General features: G+C 46.2%; 1 protein-coding gene across 1 annotated transcript; it reads left to right on the top strand.

Moving 5' to 3' along the window:
- Nucleotides 1–3,670: 3,670 nt before the first annotated feature.
- Nucleotides 3,671–5,484, top strand: nkx2.3 (NK2 homeobox 3; the record flags this gene model as incomplete). The annotated part of the gene is made up of 2 exons (XM_080849120.1): nt 3,671–3,995; nt 4,865–5,484. 2 exons carry the CDS (start codon nt 3,671–3,673, stop codon nt 5,482–5,484), a joined length of 945 nt encoding a protein of 314 aa, XP_080705246.1.
- Nucleotides 5,485–18,029: the final 12,545 nt, after the last annotated feature.

Below are 18,029 nucleotides of genomic sequence, written 5' to 3' on the forward strand. Positions count from 1 at the left end.
CACATTTGAATTCACTAAACCGTCTAGTCTCACGCATAGCTATATTTTTTTGTTATCAGTCATTCGATGTGTGTGAAGCGAGGGGAAGGTAATTACCGTTGAAGTAGCTGGAGCGCAGAAATCTTGTTTACACGAGGGGGAAGAGAGCCTCTCCCCCGCCCTGCGCGCGCCCATTTTAAAGGCATTCATCCGCAGGTCGGCGGGAAGGCGCTGGCGACCTAATCTAAACAGTCCCGTTGATGGCCAAAGGATGAGATTATCTCCGTTCGCCCCCCTTGACCCCCTCCCTTTTTTCGCGGCTCCCAGACGCGAGTAGGTTTTTGTCTCTGGCGCCGGTCTCTCGCGCACCTTACAGGCTGTTTCAGCGGCGACTCGTGAGACGCAGGTAAAGAGAAGTTTCTCAGATACATGCGGCACTATCGAGCCTAGAGCTATTATTCAGGCCAACCAGTCGTTTTATGAAACATGTCGAACTTGGAGAATCGTTTAATCAAACGAAGTAAATACAAAACAAAAATGTTAATGTTGTTATAATTCCTCGATTTAATTGACAGAGCTCGAGCTCTTTGCTGAGGTTAAGAGGCTGGGAAGCGCTGCGAGACCTGTTTCCCACCACTGTAGGAAAATGTGGAGACGTATTTAATTAAAAGGTGAGCAAAACTATTCACTCTTTATCTGTCTTTCTACCTATCTTTCCGGTTCTGTCTCTCGGTGTTGTTCTGAGCTCGGGTCCTTCGCTGTTAATGAAACAGCTCGCTGTGACCCGCGGTGCCTCTCTGAGGTTGTCAGCGGCTCACCGATTTGTTTTAACCACAGTGCCTAGACCCACAAGCTTTGCACACGTGAACTGAATTATATCATATCGTATATATTACGGGAAACTGGACAATGCGCTGAATTTAATGGAGAGAATCTTGGTGTTCTCTTGTTGGTTCCGGTGAGTTGTAGACTGGGCGTTTTCAGGCTCCCAGTCTGTGCCTGAAGGACGTATCCAAGTGCAGTGCAGTCCTGAAGACGTAAACTTGCTAGGATCCGACTTCAAGACGTCCTGTAGTCTTTCATAGCTTACCGGCAGCCACACACACACGCACTTACATTAAGTCAGTTGTGAAAGTTGCTGGTTACATTAAGATTAGCAACAAACTGACTAACTCAATTAGAATTTTCTGCTGAATGTCCATTTTAGTCCACCGCGGAGCTGAATTCACTTGGGACATGAACCTTAAGCATCAGCGCAACTCGATAATCACGCAGGGATATAAATGTAATTATCGAAGACTGTGATCTAGTTATCATAGCCCGCGATATGGTCAATTAAATCAGGCTGCCTTATTTCTAAACTGTAGGGTAAGGATATGCCTTAGCTAGTCTATCTGATGCAAAGGCGGCTGCGGTGCTATGCTTAAATAATTATTTACAACTGCGGGTAAAGCTGGAAAACGTCACCTCGTACTTGCGCTTGAGAGGCGTTCATATTTATATTTTCACACGCTTAGTTCAGGAGTCAGTCTGGCCTGATAGTGCTAATCTGCCGATTTGAGTGGGAGGGAGGAAGACATTTTTTTTTAAAGGGCAAAACTATGAGATTAAGCGCTATCCGGAGCAGGCAGCCACGAGTGAACATTAATCTTAAAAATAACACTTTTGATGATAATACAAAGACTGAGGCGAGGAGGACACATACACACATGTCTGTGGTTTGTTCTGTTTTCTAAAGTAGGCCTAAATATTGTAGGATATTTTTAAACCTTATAATTACTTTGGAAGTGATTGATATTATGAATAGTCTATAATATCAATAATGAATTATTATATCATTTTAATAAATATCAGCTAATTGTGCTAATTGCTAACTGTTTTAACGAAATTGTAGACTGTTCATATTGACATCAGAGTACACATTGATTTGGGTGCCATAATTTGAAGATAATTAGTTTATATCCGCATTTTCCCTCTTACGTGCTCAAAGGTAGAACCGGCCATTTTATTATTATTATTTTTAATAACTTAGTAGCTATAGCCTATGTATTGCGTATAGGCTACAATTATATTGACTAAAATGCAACTACAAATGTGGCTAATTATTTCTCTGTTTGAGGACCACAACGAAGATAGTGTGTAGGATGTAGTGTGGGCTGTTTTCATCCACGACTTTGTGTCAAATAAATCACATGTTAATTAATACATTAAAAATCATCCGTCATAAACCGACTATAAAGAGCCTTCCTCACACACTGACAGCGACAGTATGACGACATTCTCGTGTCACCAAGACAGACGGAAGGACTCTTTTCTTTAGAAATGAAAATATGAGATGCCTCTCCGGTAGTTGGGGTTTTCGGCTCTTCCATGGTTCAGCTCCTCCGGCCGCCTTTCAACCTTGACCTCAAGCCTGAAGCCGCTCAAAGTTTCGTGTGGACCATTGTGAAATTGATTGAGGAAAAGGACTCCTCTGGGAAGAACCTTTTCTCCCCTTCTCCCAGTCTCTGCTGCCTGGGCATAGGTTTTTGCTTGGAAGCGCATTCAGGTAAATTGACGCGCGCACAGATCTCAGGAGCGCTGGCGCAGAGCGCATCACCCTCAGCTAACCTACAGAATACTGCAACATCTACGACTAAGATTTAATATACTATGGTATACCATACTATTTCACTTTGAATAGGCTACTAGGCTATAACAACAACAACAACAACTACGAGTAACCAACTACTATTACTACTAGGATATAGGCACCAACAACAACAATTACATTATTATTGTTGTTGTTGGTATTATTGTTATCACAGTTATTATACATTAGTTACTTTTAAAAGTTACAGCTGTTGACCCATGGACCGATGAATAAAACCTTTTGGCGTTTCAATTACAAGAACGCTAACATGCCTAACGACTCTCTTGGGGGCAATGTGGAACGGATTACCTCATTAAACACTAAACACCTCCCTGATGTGGTAAACACTCATAATTACACTCTGAATAAAACATGAAACAAACAAAGCCGTTATGAAGAAGGTTTTGTGAGACCAAGGTTGCAGGATAGCTCTGTAAAAAATAAGATCACAAACATTATGTACACATAATGTTTCATTTGTGTTCTTAGCACCATCTCTTAGTCTCTCGTCACATAAAGCGGCTGGCGGGAAAACTGATGTGCTGCCACTGAACATTCAGACTGTCTGGAAGCTCACGCCTCTCCGGTACAGACGCGAGCCTGCTCCCGCTCTTCATACAACAAATTATAGGCCGATATCGGTTCTACGGGGTCATAGCCCCACTCTTCTCAAATTGGAAAGTAATCCGTGTTGCGCCAGGGGTGTGTGTGCGTGGAGGGGCGGGGGGGGGTGTCCCAACCCAATATTCAGACCATGTCCCTCCCCGACAGGGTGACGTCACCAGTCGCTCCATTCGCATCGCCTCCCGGTGAAATCCTGGCCGCAGACTGCACAGACCCCGGCGTCAGTGCCTCACGACCCGCCCCGACCCGGCCAAGTCTCAGCCGTTCCCAGCCGTTCCTCTTGCCGTGCGTGACATGTTGATCTGTAAATATTTTGGGAAATGTTAATATTAGAAAGCAGAATGTCTAAATAAAGTAATTGCTCCGGAGGTCTTTATGTTGCAACCCTCCGTGTCCACAGGAGGGCCGTCGCTGGATGCCCGCGCACACACTCTGATGATGCTCCCGAGCCCCGTCACTTCCACGCCGTTTTCTGTCAAGGACATTCTGAAGATGGAGCAACAGCTCGCGCTGCACCCGCACGCTCAGCACGGTATTCAGCAGCTGCAGCAGCATTTCCACAACCCTCCCGCGTGCGCTCTCGGTGGCGGGGACAGTCCCAGCTTCTCAGATGGCGATGAGAGGATGTCGTATCTAAACACCCTGTCGGAGCACGAGAGCCTGGTGGATTCCAGCCTTTCCCCGGAGCTGTATGGAGCGCCCGTGCTTGGGCACCACGCGGAAGAGCCCAAACTCGAGGCGGACGGGCGCGAGCAGGCCAGTGAGTGATCAGATTATTTCTCCTTTCAGCATGCGACCAGACGCTGAGACTGTGTTCTTAACAAGTTCCCGTACAGAAAGTCTAACATAGAGGCAGTAGTTTGGCTACTTCAGAAACTTAAGCTTGTATTCTGTCGTAGAATATTACCACAAAACGTGTAGATTCGGCAAATTATAATCAGCCTTAATTAAATCGGGCTATGCCATATATATTTGTATGTAACTTTACTGTGGCATGTATTGTATGGTTTCACGGTAGGGCCTCATGGCAACTTAAATCACTATCGTTCAGTGTCGTTTCACCAGCGCCTGTTTAATAGCGTTATAAAAGAGAGTTGGAGAATAGTTTTGTAAAACAATGTGGAAAGTTTTGTTAAAATGCTGGTAGTTTTGTTGAAATTGTGATGTTCTTATAGAATGCTTGTTAATAGTTATGTAACAATTGTATGTAATTGAATATAACGGTTGCATGTAAATAGTGTTGTTCATTATGGAGTGTTTGTAAATAGTTTTTCTGGTGTTGTTAAAGAGTGATGACAAATAGTTTTGCTGGTGTTATTTAAGAGTGATGTTAAATAGTTTTGTTAAAATAATGTGTTCAATCTTAAACTGTTTCTTTTAATAGTGTTGTTAACTAGTTATTTAATAGAGCAGCTGGCGGTGTAAATAAATAGTGTCGTGGAGTTGTTAAATGTATTAATGTAGTAAATGTAGTATTGGGAAATGTATGTTAAACAGTTAAATATAGCTTTTTAAAATTGATTTTCAATGTTGTTAAAATAATGTTTAAAGACAGTTAAATATAGGGGTGGTTGTGTCTTGTGTGAAGCCAGAAAATTACGCCCGCTGACGGCTGCATATTTTCCTCAGAAAGCTGCATGGCGCTGGCGAAGGCGCACGAGAGCGAGACCGAGGAGGCGGACGGGAGGCCGCAGCGGCAGCGGAGCCGGCGGAAACCCCGTGTCCTCTTCTCCCAGGCCCAGGTGTTTGAGCTCGAGAGGCGCTTCAAACAGCAGCGCTACCTCTCCGCCCCGGAGCGCGAGCACCTGGCCAGCACGCTGAAACTCACGTCCACGCAGGTGAAGATCTGGTTCCAGAATCGCCGATACAAGTGCAAAAGGCAGCGCCAGGACAAGACACTCGAGATGGCAGGACACCATCACGCCGGGCCACCTCGGCGCGTGGCAGTGCCCGTTTTGGTTCGGGATGGTAAGCCGTGCATCGCGGGATCACAGAACTACAACGCCACATACGCAGTGGGAGCGAACCCATACGGATACAGCGGCTACCCGACGTACACTTACAGCAATCCCGTATATACAAACACTTACAGCTGCACGTACTCCAGCCTCCCGGCGCTTCCCGCCAGCAGCTCCGCCAGTGCTCTAATGGGCCTCCCGAACCTTGGGGCAGCCCCTCAGCCTCCCGCCGCGCAGGGGCCTCCAGTCCCACAGTGCCAGGGGACTCTGCAAGGCATCCGGGCCTGGTAGCGGAGCACGATGTTGACAGGAACACGAGCCAGCAAAGATGCGAGACGAGCACTGCGCGAGACAGGAGCTGAAGATGCGCTTAACTGATATATTAAAGCCCCATCTCAGGCTCGCGCTGAGCCAGCAGCACTTGTGAAAATATAAACATACTATATCCGTGTCATTTTTACATGAAGACTCTTACTTATTAATATCACACCTGAATGTCACTTAAAAAAATGCGACCATTGCTTAAATCATTGGATATCACGATCTCCGGCTGCAGATCATTTTGGGGAAATGCGGCTCGGCTGTCCTGGAGAATTCGCATTGATGTTGTGTTCAGCAACTGATACGGTCAGCCGATTGTTTTGAAATATAAACACATTTCCCTCAGCACTGAATTCAGTTTATGCATACAATTATTTCAATAAAGGCAATCGAATTGGTTTTCTATCAGGTCAGACAACGTTTTGTTCACATTAGAGGTTAGTTTACCAAGCGGATCTCAACGAAGCGAAAATTAAAGCTAATGAAATGAGTTATGGCACGTTACAATTCCTAAATAGCTAATTTCAGTATTCTCACCGACAGCATGCCTATACATGCAAGGCGAGGAGTGACAGAAAATGTTCGAGTTTGTATGTAGCCTAACCCCTATTGTATAATCAACCGACATGTACAATTCCATCCATTTGTGTTGTCTTACACATGGCCTATTTTACACTGGATAAGAAATAGAAATGCAAATAACATTAAAATCATAATCTAAATTATGTTATAAATTATAATAATAACGTAATTATATTATTAGTATTATTATGAAAGGGTTTGGAGTGACAATTATAGAAATAGAGTTTGGCTTTGTTTGGGCTATAATTCGATTTGCTGGGACCCATGGTACGGTCGGGCCGGCTGGGGGAGGCCGTGTTTACAACACCCTGTCTCCGCCTGTCCGAGTGATGCCATCGGGCCTGTGAGGCGAACCAGAGCCGGGCGGAGACGCCAGAGAGCCGGGGAATAAAGCACACACTCACACACACACACACACACACACATCTTCATAATGCCGGGGGAATTAGCACACACACATCTTCATAATTCCGGGGGAATTAGCACACACACATCTTCATAATGCTTAGACCCCTCATCGCCCGGGTCTACCGTCATTGTAGATAAGGGAAATTAATTAATAAATTACATATTGTGTTGGTCTTTAACATGTGTAGCCTTCATCATAGAATAAGAACGTTAAGAATATATCTTTCCCGATCGACCTAAAAGTCACATTCCTTCACTTGCGGTCAAGAGAGCATTAACAGATGCAGTGCAAACTACAAAATGAAACGAAAAGACTAGCCATAGCTGGAGAATGGGCACATCAATATTAGCGTCAACCAGGGAAACCACGATTTGTTGACACGTTGGCAAAGAGAAAGTCTGTATTGTTATTATGTTTGACTGGAATCTTCCGCCCCGAGCGCAATACAAAAGCGTAGACAGATGTTCTTCAGATTTAGGTGGTTCTAGTGGTAACACCGGATTCATAATCCCGAGAGGAGTTTCGGGACCAGATAGTGTGTTGGGTGGTGAGAGGGGTCTACGGTTTAAACGGAGTTGTTTGTTGGGGACACCTTAGCAACGCAAGATGCTTTTGTTGTAGGCCTAAAACATAGGTTCCCAAATAAATGTCGTGGTGACACGGTTACGCACTCTCTTTGCATTCATTAATTGTATTTAATGACTGCTATGTTCAAGGACAATACAATGCTATATGCTAATCTACACAATGATCGTCGACTCTGATAATCTACAAACACATGTTAGTGAAATGCATCCACCCTTTCCTCTCGCATGACCAGTGCAGGTTATTCACAGTGGTGGCCACGGCGCTTCTATGCTTATTCAGGCAGGGTGCACGACATTAGTGTAGATTATTAGACCCACTTTTTCCGTCTCTCTCTCTGCGCTCACCGGCATTACAGAATTTAACTCGAGCCTTTTCTCTCCATTCTATCTCGTTGCGGGCCAACTACAGAAATATCGCAACGGCAGTACGTCCGCCTCGTGCAGATCGTCGATAGGACAGGCCACAACACGAGGTCGGGTAGATGGGGAGGTCACGTCACGAGTCCGCGGAGGCCGCGGGGCATACCTGTGTCAGGTGGAGAGCACGCGGGGAGGGGATAAACACGGCTGGCGTCACTGTGGCGACGCCCGAGGACAGGCTTGTGTCATAGCGCGCTGACACCCACACAAGAGCTGGAGCTGAGGTCTACTGGGCAGATGACATCTCTTTGGCAGATTTCCACACAAGAGTTCCTGGTGCCCGTGGGGTCGCACTGCAATCCCTACACTTTCCCGGTCAGAATCCCCCGGTAGGTAGCTAGAGGTCTTAAATTGAATAGTCCACCTATGATGTGCATCTACAACAAGCGTAGACTTGGAGCATATCAGATTACAAATCTCCACTGTTGGTTAAATCGCAGATGTATGGAAAGGCCCACGCATGACACCTCATCATCTAACTTAAAATGACGTAGGTGTTTTTAATGGTAATTGAATCAAATCAAATCAAACCATGATTGGCTACAAAAACAGCCGACGTCAGTGACGATTTGGGTTCAGCCCTAACCGGAAAATGTATCTGGGGCCCGTCTACTGTGTGTGTGTGTGTGTGTGTGTGTGTTGGTGGGGATTACCGGGAGGAAGGTCTGAGGCAGCTTCACTATCGCTGGAGAGGACCCAAGAGACACGCACAGGCACATCTCGAGGCCATTGATGCGAGTGGCGGTGGAATGCTTGCTGGAGAAGTCCGCGCCGCGCGAGGACACACTTCCGGCGTTCATGCGACAAAACATATCAGTGTGAAAATGCAAATAATGAAAACAAGCTCACGAACCCTTCCTTCAGAGCTGGTAATTTCTTTCTTTCTTTCTTTCTTTCTTTCTTTCTTTCTTTCTTCCCTTCTTTCTTTCTTCCTTTCTCCCCCTGCTTCCTAAATGCCTGATGCAGCCCACCTGCCACAGAGCAGTGTGTGGAGTGGTGTGTGAAGGTCAGATGGTTGGCCCCAGTCCCTCACACGCACACTCCGGCCTCGGTCTCTACACACGCAGATGTATGGCGAGCTCGAGCTGGTTAAACGGCTCTGCCCCGACATGCTACAGGAAGAAAACATAACTTTAGAGCGCGATCAGATGTCAGCTCAGGACTCCAGTACAGAAAAAACTGAAGCGTTTTACAAACGCCACTGGGGGGTGTCCTTGCTTCTTGTGCCCTGTCTCTCACACTCTCTTTCTCTCTCTGTCTCGCTCTCTCTCTCTCTCTTTTCTCTAACGCTTGCTCTCACTCTCTCTTCTTTCTCTCTCTCTCCCTCTCTCTCGCTCTCTCGCTTTTGCTCTCGCCCGTTCTCTCTGGCTCTCTCACACACACAAACACACAACCATTTCCCCTCCCTTATTGTTTCTGAGATTTAAGCAGTTATTGCTACAGCGCGCAGGCCCAATGTCATGACTCATACAGCTGATCAGCATTTCACTCTTCGCTGCTTTTCGTGTGTGTGAGAGAGAGACGGTGTGTGTCTGTGTGTGTGTGTGTGTGTGTGTGTGTGTGTGTGTGTGGTGTGTGTGTGTGTGTGTGTGTGTGTGTGTGTGTGTGTGTGTGTGTGTGTGTGACTGTGTGGTGTGTGTGTGTGTGTGTGTGTGTGTGTGTGTGTGTGTGTGTGTGTGTGTGTGTGTGTGTGTGTGTGTGCGCGTGTGTGTGTGTGTGTGTGAATGTATGTGTGTGTGCATCAGGATCCATCAGCACAGAGATGTGCAATTCAAGTGTGTTGACTAGCCTATACGCTATTAAACAATACGCACAACATTAATGAATGGCCTATTTAGAAAAACTAAGTAGGGGGGGATTATCAAAATGTCAATTGTTTATCCAATAACTGAACTCCTTGACCACCCCAGTCATCACTAACTCGGTGCACTGAACTCGGCATCCACATAAATAACTTTCACTTTGCCCTGCGCAGGTTGAAGTGCAGGCACGGACGACAGCATGCTCGAGAGTAATTAATTGATGTAAGTCAACACGGACGTGAGCAAAGGCGGAGCTATCACGCGCAGATATCCAACCGGAGTCTCCTCCTCTCTCGGTCAAGGCACCAGAGGCCCGCCTGCCTTCCCAGATTGAGGGGCGAGGCCCGCAGTGACAAGTCTCGAGGCCCACAGTGACAAGTCTCTTTGCGACGTAAGAGGCGACGGCAAAGAGACCACGCGGATCGATAACACGAGACAGCTTCCCCTGCAGCGCGCGCTGAATACAAGCGACAGGAGTCGCTTCATCATCCGGGATTTGCTCTTTAGGCGTGGAGTTTTCGCTGGTGCTGTGGTCCAGAGCTGCACCTTGTTCTACATGCATGAAATGGAGTGATGTTTTTCTCTTGCCGGGGGGTGGGGGTCCGCAGCCTGGCTAGGTGGGGAGAATTGGAAAGAGCGGAGGAAAGCTCTCGAGTTCCTCTCGCGCACGGTCGTGGAGAGCATCGGTATCCCCCCGGACGCACGTTCGCGTGGACAGCAAATGCACGCAGGTAATCTGCGCCTCAAAAACAACAGCGTACACATGAAGATGATTTCTAAATGTGTGAATCGCTATTGGGTATTCTGTATTAACATAAAAGTGAGTAGTTTTCGTTGTCAAACCGACTCATCACACTGTAACCATGCAGTCATGATAAATAGAAAGTGTTCCCAGATATTATTCCCAGATATTATTGTACAACAAATGCATATGATTAAGCTATTACCCCTCAGATGCCATTAGAGATGCAAAGAAACCCTTTCCCACAAACAAACCAGCGACTACAGCAATGCCTCTTAGATTCACGTTAATCTAGAACAAAACCAGCGACTATACCAATGCCTATAATGTTAATGTTGAATTAATCTAGAACAAATCCAGCGACTACACCGATGCCTATTAATTTCATGTTAATCTAGAACAAATGGAATGATCAACCCCAATAGCTTCAGCTGTCCTTTCCAAAATACACGAGATTGAGTAAGCATTAGATCCGAATTACGAGTCACATGCACACGGATATCTGGTAACTGCCTTTCTGTTCGCTAGTCTCAGCCAGTTTCCTACTTGACCTTTGGGGTACACACTTGTTGAGCTATATGATGCGAATACACTCAGTGAGGTTTACATTCTCTGCCTGGAAACATTTACGAGACTGTTCTTTCTCTCCTGCAGAATGCAACCAACAGCCACGCGACCACAAGATGCTGGTGTACGGCGCCCACGGGGAATCAGTCTCTCACGCGCAGGTCTTCTAACTCTGGACCCAAGCACGTAGATCTTACCGGTGCCCTCAAGCTGACAGAAAAGCAGGTCAAGATTTGGTTTCAGAACCGAACATGGAAAACTAAAGGTCAGCAACAGTAGTCAAAACTGGCGGTTAATCTTTCGGTGGCACTTGTGGAGAGTGGCAGTTAAGGTACTGACCAGGGACGACCAGAGGATGACGCAGTGGTCGGGTCCGATATCTCATGCGCGCACCGTTAACCTCTATCGATATGTGTACAGTCGGGTCTTGTGTGCGCCGGTCTCTTTGTAGATAAACTAACCGACTGCATCCCTGCTCGCGCTCCGGGGAAGAGACTGCAGGTTTGAGAGTCTGTCAGAGACCATTATGAAAGCTGCGAGTCATTCACTCCATTTGGGACAACTGACCAGTCTTCCCCCAAGAACACTCGCATGCGGTGTCATTTAATAGAAAATTATGGGGGGAAAAAAATCAGCATTGCGCCAAACCAATGCAATCTATAAAGGGCCATGGGTGTGTGTGTGTGTGTGTGTGTGTGTGTGTGTGTGTGTGTGTGTGTGTGTGTGAGAGAGAGAGAGAGAGAGGGAGAGAGAGGTATACGCCTTCTTCATTTTGTAATTTATAATAATAATAATCATCATTATTAATAAATGGTGATAAAATGTGTCCTTAACCCGCCTTTGTCTTTGCTTGTGTTGTGTGCTCATGCCCACCTGTCCAAGGTGGAGAACACTACCGATACTCCTACCATCCAAATACTCGGCTATATTCCTGCCATCACCTGATCATGTCATTCAAATACTAGTGTGTGTGTGTGTGTGTGTGTGTGTTTGTGTGTGTGTTTTAGGGTCAGTGTGTGCTATATTCCTGCCATTGCCTGATCATGTCATTCAAATAAAACAACGAACAGTTATGACATGCTCTGTTTATTTTGTGATGTCACGATGCAAATCAATCTTGACTTTATACGTGAAGAACATGTTTACAATAGAACATCAACTGGTCTTCAGGGTTTCACAGCAGGCCACTTCAGCAATAGATGGAATAACCGAAAAAAAGTCAGGCTATAGCCTCCAGTTCATGGGTGTCATTCTGCTTTGAAACGTGCAGGGACAGAGATGGGATTTAACATGATTGATAACACCGGTCACTGGTCTGTTGCGTTGACCGCCTCTTCTATCCTGATAAGCCGGAATAGGCCTACATGTGCCACGTTTCATCTATGTCTCCAGCAAGTTTCAAATCAAAAACCGTAAACGACGACAGTGCTTCAAGCTCGCATCTTCAGCCGAACCCGACCTGCGCCGTGTGTTTTGCGGAGGCGTTCTGCAGCGCCATGATTCATAGAGCGTAAATAGAGCGAGTCTCAAGTCAGCACGGCGCACGGGTAGAGCTCATTAATCACGCGCTGGGAAGGCAGACCGCATGAGCGTTACGCTCACCGGGCAGCAACCCGAATCCGCCCCGGGACACCGCGCTCCGGGCAGGATGTATGAGAACAGCATACGTCACTCTTCAAGAAGTCACTACGAGTGCATGGTGTGCTAAGGCTGATCTGGGGTCTGCTGAACAGCAAACACACACACACAGTCTGAAGAGTGTGTCAGTGTCCAGTTATGAGATGTAACACACGCCAACCCTGCAGTCTGAAGATGCAATGCAGCCAGACACCCATCTGACAACCCATCTATAGTCCCATGCACACACACACACACACACACACACACCTACGCACACACACCTACGCACACACACACATATGCACACACACACACACACACACACACACACACACACACACACACACACACACACACACACACACACACACACACACACACACACACACACACACACACACACACACACACACACACACACACAGTTTGAACAGGGGTAGTTTGCATGTTGCATTTGGTGAATGTTGTGTAGGTGTGTGTTTTGGGTAGTTCCATGTTGCATTTGGTGAATGGTGTGTGTGTGTGTGTGTGTGTGTGTGTGTGTGTGTGTGTGTTTGTGGAAGTCTGCATGTTGCATTTGGTGAATGGTGTGTCTGTGGTAATTTGCATGTTACATCTTGTGTATGTGTGTGTTTGGGGTAGTTTTCGTATTGAATTTGGTGAATGTTGTGTGTGTGTGGGTGGGTGGGGGGGTAGTTCCATGTTGCATTTGTGAATGGTGTGTGTGTGTGTGTGTGTGTGTGTGGGGGGGGGGGTAGTTGCACATTGCGTACTGAAGATCCTCGGTGCTCCCCACCCCCACATGTTGTCGTTTCCACGGTAGCGGTCTCACCTGACAACTTGTCGTACAACGCTCCACCACTCAGCATACTGGCACCTGCTCAAAGCCGATCCATCTCTCTTAGCTAAACACACACACACACCAGCATGTCTGAACACACACACACACACACGCACATACACACACACACACACACACTCCAGTCCCTCTGATGTCTGAACACACACACACTTTCTAGCCTGTTTGAAGACACACTTTAAACTGTCTGAAGAGTTTACAAAACTGTGGTTTGAACTTAGAAGAAGAGTAGGCCTCTTGCATACGTTATTAAACATTATTATAATCAGTAGAACTGCTGCATAAGTTATAAAACATTAATAATATTATCAGGCCTGTTGCATAAGTTATAAAACATTATTTACATTAGCAGGCCTGTTGCATACGTTATAAAGGGCCACAGCTGATGCCATCACACACACACCAACACACACACACACATACACACACACACACACACAAACACACAAGTATAGACATTAAAAGTGTTCTGGCACCCCTTCTGTAGTCAATCAGAGCACATCTTTGAGATTAAATCAGTAATGGTATCTTTAAGTCATCACTTCACACACACACACACACACACACTCTGTGATAAATAGTCAGACACAATTAGCCCCCCCACCACACACCGTCCTGCAAACAGGGTTCCCTTCTCATGTGCCTTCATCCACACCCACAACAAGCATATGCGTCTAAGTGTGTGTGTGTGCATGTGTATCGTGATGTGTTTATGTGTGGGTATGTGTGTGTGTGTGTGTGTGTGTGTAAAAGTTAAGAGCTCTCCCAGAGACCCAGAGAGAGTAGGTGGGGAGAGTTGTGGGGAACTTCCTGTGTTTGGGGAACACTGATACACCACTCATCATTCCAGCCTCTTGACACACACACACACACACACACACACACACACACACACACACACACACACACACACACACACACACACACTCGTACACGCACACGCATGAATACATACATTCACACACACATGCACATGCACATGCACACAGACACACACAAACACACAAGTACATGCACACACACAAACATATACATATAGACACGTACACACACACACACACACACACACACACACACACACACACACACACACACACACACACACACATGACACATGCACACACTCACACAAATACATCCAGCAGCTGATCTCCTGACCTGCAGGGCTGTTGATAGCATCAGAGCATGTGGGAATGTAAACATTTAGACTGAGGAACAGGGGTGCCCCCACCCCCAAAGAGGCTAGTCGACATTCATCACCAGAGCCCCCCCCCCCCCCCCCCCCCCTCTTCCCCCCCTCTCTTTTCCAGTAATATTGGTCAATATTGGTCATCACACCATAAAAAGGCAGCTAACTGGGACACACACACACACACACACACACACACACACACACACACTGTGAGATAGACATTTCAGTAAATGCTCTTTCTACTAAATTATGCTGAACACTACAACCTCTCTCACTGGTGTCTGTAGGAGATATGAGAACAGAAAGTTTCTTGGCAGGAGGACTGCGTATGTGTGTGTGTGTGTGTAAGACAGAGAGAGGTGGAGAGAGAAGAGTCTCTGTGTGTGTGTGTGTGTGTGTGTGTATGTGTCTAATGTTCTCAGTTCTGACTCCCCTCTCATTCACATTATTTACTCCTGACAGCAGTGCCGTACATTGACAGATGTGTGTGTGTGCTGATTATGGCAGCACTGACTTTGTTTCAGTTTGTGTGTATGAAGGGAGACTGAATGTTTGCGTGTGTGTAAAGGGAGACTGAGTATGTATGTGTGTATGTGTATGTGTGAGGAAAGACTGAATGTGTGTGTGTGTGTGTGTGTTTGAAAGGAGACTGAGGGTGTGTGTGTGAAAGCAGACTGAGTGTGTGTGAGTGTAAGTCAGAAGTGTTTTAAGCAATGAAGGATTTCTGTGTGTGTGTTTTTGTCATGATTATGTGGTGAGTGTTTGTGTGCGTGTGTAAGAGAGAGAGAGAAAAAGTGTATTTGTGTGTGTGTTTGTGTATGTGTGTGAGAGAGAGAGAGAGTGTGTTTTCTGTGTATGTGTGTGTGAGAGAGAGACAGAAAGAGGATTTGTGTGTCTGTGTGTGAAGTTTTTTTGTGAGTCTGAGCTGTGTGTGTGCCCTTCTCTTACAGAAAGATCACACACCCACACACAATGACACACTCAGACACACACACACACACACACACACCCACACACACTCTCACCTGCCCTCCTCTTCTGGAACGATCACACATACACACACACACGCACACGCCCACGCCCACGCCCACGCCCACGCCCACGCCCACGCCCACGCCCACGCCCACGCCCACGCCCACGCCCACGCCCACGCCCACGCCCACGCACACGCACACAAATTACCTACCGGTCATCGGACCATCCTTTGGAATTTAACCCAGAGGCGGAGCCTGCGCAACTGTCACTCAAATTGACTGACAGCACAGTGAGCTCTGAGATCCACAGTTAAACACCCTCCAACCGCTTCACCTGGTCTGAACCAATGTGTATGTGTGTGTGTGTGTGTGTGTGTGTGTGTGTGTGTGTGTGTGTGTGTGTGTGACCAGTGGATCTACTGCATAAGGTGGCTAGATGTAGTATGTTTGTGTTTATGTGCATGGTCTATTGCAGTAGGGATATGTGTGTTTGTGTCTGTTTGGCTGACAGTTGTGGGTGAGTTGGGTTTATTCCCTTCTTGCAGTCTTGCCACTGTTTGTGTGTTATGAGTGTGAGTGTTTGTGTAATCTTAATTAGACATCCAGACACCCAGACTAAGTGTGTATGAAGAGGTGGATTTCTCCCTAGTTCTCCATCGTAATGACATTATCCGAAAGTGCTGATCTGTGTTTGTCTGTGAGTGTGTGTGTGTGTGTGTGTGTGTGTGTGTGTGTCCAGTCTGGCTTTAATTGGCAGATTTGGGAAGGTTTTGGGAAGGTTTACTGACATGTCATCTGTTCCAATCACATTACAAGACTAATGCACTACACACACATGATCAGACTGGGAGATAGGAGTTTCTCAACACACACGCACAAACACAATGAGTCTACATGTATAGCTGTCAGACAGGTACACCCCCACTCCACCCTCTCCACACACACACACATTATGATGAGGTTAGTGTTTATATATAAAGATTATGTTTGAAATATGAAAAATGTCCCTGTCACTGTCCGTGTCCCTGTCCCTGTCCGTGTCCCTGCCCGGGTCCGTGTGGGTGGGCATTAACCCCCCTATTGTGCTAAGGAGACAACTGTTGCCTTTGGGTCATAATGACCCCGGATTCTATTTAACTTATAACTCACCTAAATATTTATCTTATCAATGTATCTTATAACTCACCAAAATATGTATCTTATACATTTACCTTGTAACTCACCATAAAATGTAAGTGCAGCTTTACAAATAAGCATTGTCTTACAATTCATTGTCTAGAATTCAACCAAATAGGTATTTACGAAACTAGCTGATCTTGTCCCTCTCAGCTTACCCAGATGGCCACATGCAAAGCAAATGTGCGGAAAATGTTGTGAACATAAAACTATGATGATATCCATCAACCTAAACCTAAAATGGTTCACTGATTTGGCCCGACCCGTAATACGGATTGCAGAAATAATTGGAGGAACGGGTCCGGTTGGCGGACGTGTGTGTGTGTGTTTGTGTGTTAATGAGGAATAGACAGCATGGCGTGCAAGTGTGTTTGTTTGTGTGTGTGTGTGTGTGTGTATGTGTTTGTTAATGAGGGATATATGCCTCCCTGTTTTTGAAAGATCCCTACACGTCTCAGATAAACAATAAATATGGCCCCTAGTGTTAAACACACACTCACACACTTTCTCACTTACTCTCACACGTACTCTCTCTTTCTCTCTGACCCTCACACACATTTTTTCTCTCTTTCTCTCTGTGACACACACACATTCTTTTTCTCTCTCTCTCTCTCACTCACACACACTCTTTCTTTCTTTTTTTCTTTCTCTCTCTCTCTCACACACACACACATATACAAGCACATACAGTGGAGGTCGAAGGTTAGGGAAGATCAGAAGGAGGTGTGTGTCAGGAGAATGAAAACAAACATTGAAAGAGGATCTGAGAGAGGAGCCTGCAGACAGACACACACAAACACACACACACACGTGCACATACGCATACACACACCTGTGCACACATACAGACACATACACACACGTGCACACTCACATGCACACACACACACACACACACATAATGGGGGCTTTGGTCTGAAATAGGCTGCCACAAACACACACACACACAATCTTTCCCCCAGACAAGAGAAAACCCACACCAAGCCAGTAGTGTGTGACTAATGAGCTTCCATGCTACTCATTTCATGTCTACTGTGTGTGTCTGAGTAAGTAGTGTTTGTGTGTGTCTGAGTAAGTAGTGTGTGTGTGTTTGTGTCTCAGGTGTGTCTGAGTAAGTAGTGTGTGTCTCAGGTGACTCTAAGGAGTGTGTCTGTGTGTCTCAGGTGGTTTTGAGGAAGTAGTGTGTGTGTCTCAGGTGGTTTTGAGAAAGTAGTGTGTGTGTGTGTCTCAGGTGTGTCTGAGTAAGTAGTGCATGTGTGTGTGTGTGTGTGTCTTAGATGTGTCTGAGTGAGTAATGTGTGTGTGTGTGTGTGTGTGTCTCTCAAGTGTGTCTGAGTAAGTAGTGTGTGTGTGTGTGTGTGTGTCAGGTGCTTCTAAGGAGTGTGTCTGAGTAAGTAGTGTGTGTCTGTGTGTCTCAGGTGTGTCCAAGTAGTGTGTGTGTGTGTTTGTGTCTCAGGTGTGTCTGAGTAAATAGTGTGTGTGTGTGTGTGTGTGTGTGTGTGTATGAGTGAGTATGTGTCTTTAAGGTGTGACTGAGTGAGTAGTGTGTGTGTCTCAGGTGTGTCTAAGTAGTGTGTGTGTGTGT

The sequence above is a fragment of the Sprattus sprattus genome, assembly GCF_963457725.1.
Source record: "Sprattus sprattus genome assembly, chromosome: 12".
Classification (NCBI taxonomy): Eukaryota; Metazoa; Chordata; class Actinopteri; order Clupeiformes; family Clupeidae; genus Sprattus; species Sprattus sprattus.